Source organism: Microtus ochrogaster, chromosome 5 (genome assembly GCF_000317375.1).
Source record: "Microtus ochrogaster isolate Prairie Vole_2 chromosome 5, MicOch1.0, whole genome shotgun sequence".
In the NCBI taxonomy this organism is placed as follows: Eukaryota; Metazoa; Chordata; class Mammalia; order Rodentia; family Cricetidae; genus Microtus; species Microtus ochrogaster.
The window spans coordinates 86,342,065-86,347,875 of record NC_022012.1 but is presented as its reverse complement, the minus strand read 5'-3'; the positions used below and the strand labels follow the sequence as shown (position 1 = coordinate 86,347,875).

At 44.3% G+C, this 5,811-nt stretch overlaps 1 protein-coding gene across 1 annotated transcript in view; it reads right to left on the bottom strand.

The window, feature by feature from the left end:
• The window catches only part of Susd5 (sushi domain containing 5), a 44,370-nt gene that overhangs the window by 15,424 nt on the left and 23,135 nt on the right, over positions 1-5,811 (bottom strand). The window contains exon 4 of the mRNA XM_005348037.2: positions 1,473-1,661. Coding sequence (XP_005348094.1) covers positions 1,473-1,661 — 189 coding nt within the window. The remainder of the gene's footprint in view (positions 1-1,472; positions 1,662-5,811) is intronic.

The window sequence follows — 5,811 nt, the reverse complement described above, 5'->3', positions numbered from 1 at the left end:
ACACACACACACACACACACACACACACACACACACACACACACACACTTCTTACTAGGACACAGACATTTTAAATGCTAGCTCTTCTGAGTAAGGAGAACTGTGGAGGTCTGTCCACCCAGCCAAATGAAGCAGCCAGAATCAGTTGAGAGCTTTGACTCCTCATCACAGTGAGAAAATAAACACCTTCTGGAACACACAAAACCTGCTTTTAGTTCCCATCCTCCTTGGGCCGGTAAACCAGCCATTTGGTAGATAGGTGTGGCTTACAGGAAGGTGCGACCTCTCAGTGCCTCTGGAGAATGGTGCCCTGCCTGTCTGGGTGAGGGTGGGCACTAGAGTTGATGGGCAGAGCCCTCCAGCACCCGCCTTTCTGTGCGGCTTTCCTTACCACAAACTACTAACCAAGTGGAGAGAACAGCTGGGGATGCTGCTGGAATTTAAAAAGCTATGTTAACAAAAAAATGTATTTGTAATGGGAATTCATTTTAGTTTATATAATTCACTTTTTTTTTAATCTAATACCAAAAAGCTTGTAATAGTCCCCAGAGTTTGCAGCTAGTCTAAACCACCCTAAATGTACCCACTCTGGTCTGGAAGGTTATAAAATGGATAAAAACAAAACAAAAAAACAACCCATGCATTAAAACGTGCTCTGAAGAGTAATAAGATTAAGCCGCAGACTGGGACAGAATCTTTATTTTTAACAATTCTGTTTATGGATTAGGGTGTAGCTCACTTAGACTGCTTGCTTAGCGTCCCGTAGCCCTGGGTCCGACCCCCAGGACTATATAAACTGCTGCCTTTTAATTTCTTAACTGGAGGGAAAACAAACCTGATCAAGACCCTTAGACCGTATAAAAAAAACAAAAACAAGGTCTGGGTGAGGTGGCACAGGTCTTTAATCCCAGCACTTGGGCAGCAGAGGCAGGCGGATCTCTGAGTTAGGGGTCAGCCTGGTCTACAGAGTGAGTTCCAGGACAAATGCTTTATGAATGAGATATGCCTCCCAGGCTGGGAAAAGTATTTATAACATATTAACTATAAATATTCCATAAGAAAACCTATGATATGTAAATTAACATTTTTTCTTTCTTTTTCTTTTTTTTGTATTTGTTTTGTTTTTTTCAAGACACTTTTTTGTTTTTGTTGTTGTTTTTCAAGCTGGACAGCAAGACTATCTCTTTTTATATTGGGGAGCTCTGGGTTGACAGGCAAAGCACCCATAAGACATAAAGTAATATAATACAAACTTAAAAAATGACTTTTTTAACACCTGGGTCAAGTCTCTCCTTAGAGAAGAGGGGTGGGACATTGTTAACCATTCATTTCCAGCGGGAAGATGGAGAAGGGAGTTGTGAGATGCTAGGCACATATATTCCCAGACGTAGAGGCTCTCAATGTCTGTGGGTGGAAAGGGGGGCCACCTTTGAAAGCCCTGTGTGGGCTCCACGCAGGCAGGTGGGGCTTACCTTTCCCACAGGCTTGTACCAGTCCGTACCACTCCCCACAGCTGTTGCACAGCAAGGTGAAGGCGGTCTCTCGACGGCCTGGAACGGAGCCTGGTGCACACACATACAGCAGCTCGTCCCCCATCTCCAAGCCAGTGCGACCCTGGAGGATGGTGTGTGGGAAGGATGGTGGGTCTCCACACGGCCTCTCTGAGGAGAAGGAGCAACAGTTAGCGTCCCTGGACTGTGATGGTTAACCTTGCCAACTTGACAGGACCTAAGATAACTATGGAAATGTATCTCTGGACATGAATGACTATGTGGGATTTTCTAGACTGGGTTAACTGAGGGAGAAGGACTTTAATGTAGCTGGCACCATTTAATGAGCTGTGGTCCTGTGGTCCAGGACTGAAAACAATGGAGAAAGTAGCAGGGTGTGGCAGCCCGCACCTTTAATCTTGGGAGGCAGAGGCAGGAGGGTCTCTCTGCGTTCAAGGCCAGCCTACTCTACAAGTCAAGTAACAAGATAGTCAGTACTACATAGAAGAGAGAGAGAGAGAGAGAGAGAGAGATCTAGCTAGCTAGCTAGCTAGCTGACTGGGGATGCAAGAGCCTTGAATCTTCTTCACCATGTATGGACTGTATCCTCAGAGTATGAGACAAAAGAAGTCTACCTTGTCAGGTATCCCACCCAGCATCATGTCACATAAGGTATATACAAATGATATGGAATGTTTCCAGACTGTGAGAAAAAAAACACTGCACATGAACCTACCTACCCCGACAACCTATTCCCTGAGTGCCTTGTACACCCAGGACCAGGATCCCGGGGGCAGCCTTGATGCTTGACCGAAGGAAAGCTTGCCTAGTGACTCAGAGTGGTACCAAATGCTGCATTTTGTATTTTTAGACTGTCAGACACCAAGACCCTCTGCCCTGAATGACTCAGACATACAAGGCTAGGAGCAGTTCCTTTTGCCTTGTTAGGATGAAAGAATAAGTCTGACGTCAAGAAGTCTACGTCAGCGTGGTGGATGGCTCACACCCTTAATCCTAGCTCTTGGAAGGCAGAGGCAGGTGGATCTCTGTGAGTTTGAGGACAAACCGGTCTACAACAGGAATTCTAGGACATCCCATCCAGTGCTAGACAGAGAAAGCCTGTCTCGAAAAAACCAAAAATAAATAGAATAAAACTAGAGATAGAACGGGGGAAGCTGCAAACACGCAAGCAATCAGATGGGCATGTGTGCGTTCCTTCTCTCTCTACTCCTGAGCATGGAGGTGATGTGACCACCTGCTTGAAGTCCCTGTGCTCATGGACTAATCTGAGCTAAAATAGCCCCTTCCTCCCTTCCTGAGTTGCTTTTCATCAGGGTGTATTATAACAGCCAACAGAACTGAAAATAGACCAGCAATGGTATGCGTTTTCCTTTGTAATCCCCTAATGGCAAAGGGCATTGAACACCTTTTCATACGCTTGCTTGCTATCTGTCTATTTCTTTCTGGAGGTATTTGTTCAGGTCCTTTGTCCATTTTCTATTTTTATTTATTTTATTTTTATTTACTCTTTGGTTTTCCGAGACAGGGTTTCTCTCTGTAAGAGCCCTGGCTGTCCTGGAACTTGATTTGTAGACTAGACTGGCCTCACATCTGCAGAGATCCGCCGGCCACTGCCTCCCGAGTGCTAGGGTTTAAGGTGTGCCCCATCGCTGCCCAGCTTTGTCCGTGTTTTAAACAAGCTGCTGTTTGTTTATATTATGGCCGAGTCTTGAGAGTTCTTTGCCTGCTTGTCTGTCGATCCTTCATGTCATCCATAGACCTGTTCCCCAGCCTGTGGCTCATTTTCTCACTCTGTTAGTGTACCTGCAGGGCAGAGTTTACTCTAACAAGCCCCAATTATAACTACATCTTTCGCAGACTGCCCTTCTGGAGCTCGCTGCCATACCCAAGGCCACCTAGGCTTTTTCCTACACTGTCTCCAGGAGTTCATAGCACAGTATTTTATACTTAGGTTTGCGATCCATGTTGAGTTCATGTCTGTGAGGGGCTTAAGGTCAGCTTCAGGATGTCCAGTTGATAAAACTGTCTTTATTCCATTGCGTTTCTTTGATCCTTTGTCAAAGACCAGTTGCCTGAATTTATGTGAGTCTAGTTTTGAGCTCCCTGTTCTGCCCCACTGATGTGACTTACTCTTGCTTACCGTAACTTTACCGGCATTCTGAAGCCCAGCAGTAACACCCCCCTCTTGCTTACCGTAACTTTACAGGCATTCTGAAGCCCAGCAGTAACAGACCTCGACTTTGTTGTTTACAATTGAATTGGCTGCTCTGAGTGCTTTAGTTATAGTAGCTGTAGCGATTGATTATATCCATAAAGTAACTTCTGGGCATTTTGATAATGATATTGTGTCAAAGGAAATCAACTTAGGAAGACCCAACATGTTGACAATATCAAGTCTTACTGTTCACGTGGTATATTTTTCTTTCTTATTTCCTCAGTATTTTGTAGCTCACTTCATACTTACCATCAGATTTAGGTTTATATCTAATTTCATTTGGGAATCACTACTATAAATACTCTTTTGAATTTCAAGTCCGACTTCCCACTGCTGTTATACAGGAAAGCAGAGTAGTCGCTTTTGTTTATTAATGTTGTATTCTAGTTTAATTTATGTTGCTGTGACAAAATATTCTGGCCAAAGGCAGTTTAGGGGACGAAGGGTTTGTTCAGCTTACAATTCTGAGTTATAGTCCACTTAGGGGAAATCAAGGCAGTAGGGACTTGAAGACATTAGTCACATCACATCCACAATCAAGACAGAAGAGAGAAATGAATTCTTGCTCGCTAGATAACTTTATTGTTTGTGCTTGATGGAGGAGGGTCATCTGTCTATCTGTTGCTTTCATTGGTTAATTAATAAAGAAAGCTGCTTGGCCTGATAGGGCAGAATTTTGATAGGCAGAGTAGACTGAACAGAATGCTGGGAAGAAGGGAAGTGAGCCAGTCACCATAGCTCTCCTCTCCGAGATGGATGCAGGTTAAGAATATTCCTGGTAAGACATCACCTCATGGTGCTACACTCAGTAGAAATGGGTTAATCAAGATGTGAGAGTTAGCCAATAAGAGACTAGAGCTATGGGCCAAGAAATGTTTAAAAGAATACAGTTTCCATATAATTATTTCAGGTGTAAAGCTAGCCATGTGGGCGGCCGGGCACCGGGAACGCAGCCCGCTGTTCCAACTACATGTGCTCAGTTTAATGACTCCACTTTTATCCATTCAGGACCCTCCTGGCTAGGGATGGTGCCACCCACAGTGGGCCAGAGCTTTCCACATCAGTTAACTAAGACAGTCTTCCACAGCCATGACGATAGTCAATGTTGAAGATCCCACATGGAGACTCTCTTTCCAAGTGATTCGAGGTTATGTCAAGTTGACAGTCAGAGCTGACTCTATGTCATCATAATCTGTATCCCGCAACTTTATGTGATCAATTTCAAGACACTTTTGTCAGTTATTTTAGGTGTGGGTGTTGGAGAGATGGCTCGGTGGGAAAGGGCACTTGCCTGCAAGCCTGATGACCTGTAGAAATAACCATGCCAGCTAAGGCTAAGACAATTATATTTATTATATTTTATTTATTATAAGGGGAAAGCTCACGAAACAGGAAACAAGAAATCCAAGCACAGCAATGTCCCATGGGAAAAGGCGCAGAGAAAGTGCACACAGAGATGCACACCTCTTAAAGATGGCTGGCTAACAAGGTTCCCCATCAATGACCTATCTTCAGTTCCCAGAACCCACATGGTAGAGGAGGGAACCAAGTCTCGGACATTATCATCTGACCTCCACACGTCCACCATGGCAGGCACATGCCCTCCACCCACTAATCAAATAAACAGAGAAGCATCAAAACATTGTTCAGGGTTTTCTACCTACACAGCCATATCATCTGCAATCAAAGACAATTTTAGCTTTTCTTTACTGCTCTGCATACCTTTTATTTTATCTTATTTAAAAATGATTCCCTGGCCGGGCGGTGGTGGCGCACACCTTTAATCCCAGCACTCGGGAGGCAGAGGCAGGAGGATCTCTGGGAGTTCGAGGCCAGCCTGGTCTACAAGAGCTAGTTCTGGGATGGGCACCAAAGCTACAGAGAAACCCTGTCTCGAAAAACAACAACAACAAAAAAAAACCCAAAAAACAATAAAAAAAAAACAAAAATGATTGATCTTTATTATTTTAAGTACATATACTTGTGTGGGGGTTTGTGCGTGTGTATCTTGGAGTCCCTGGAGCTGAAATTACAGGCAGGTGGTCATAAACCTGATGTGGGTGCTGGGAACCAAACTCTTGCCCT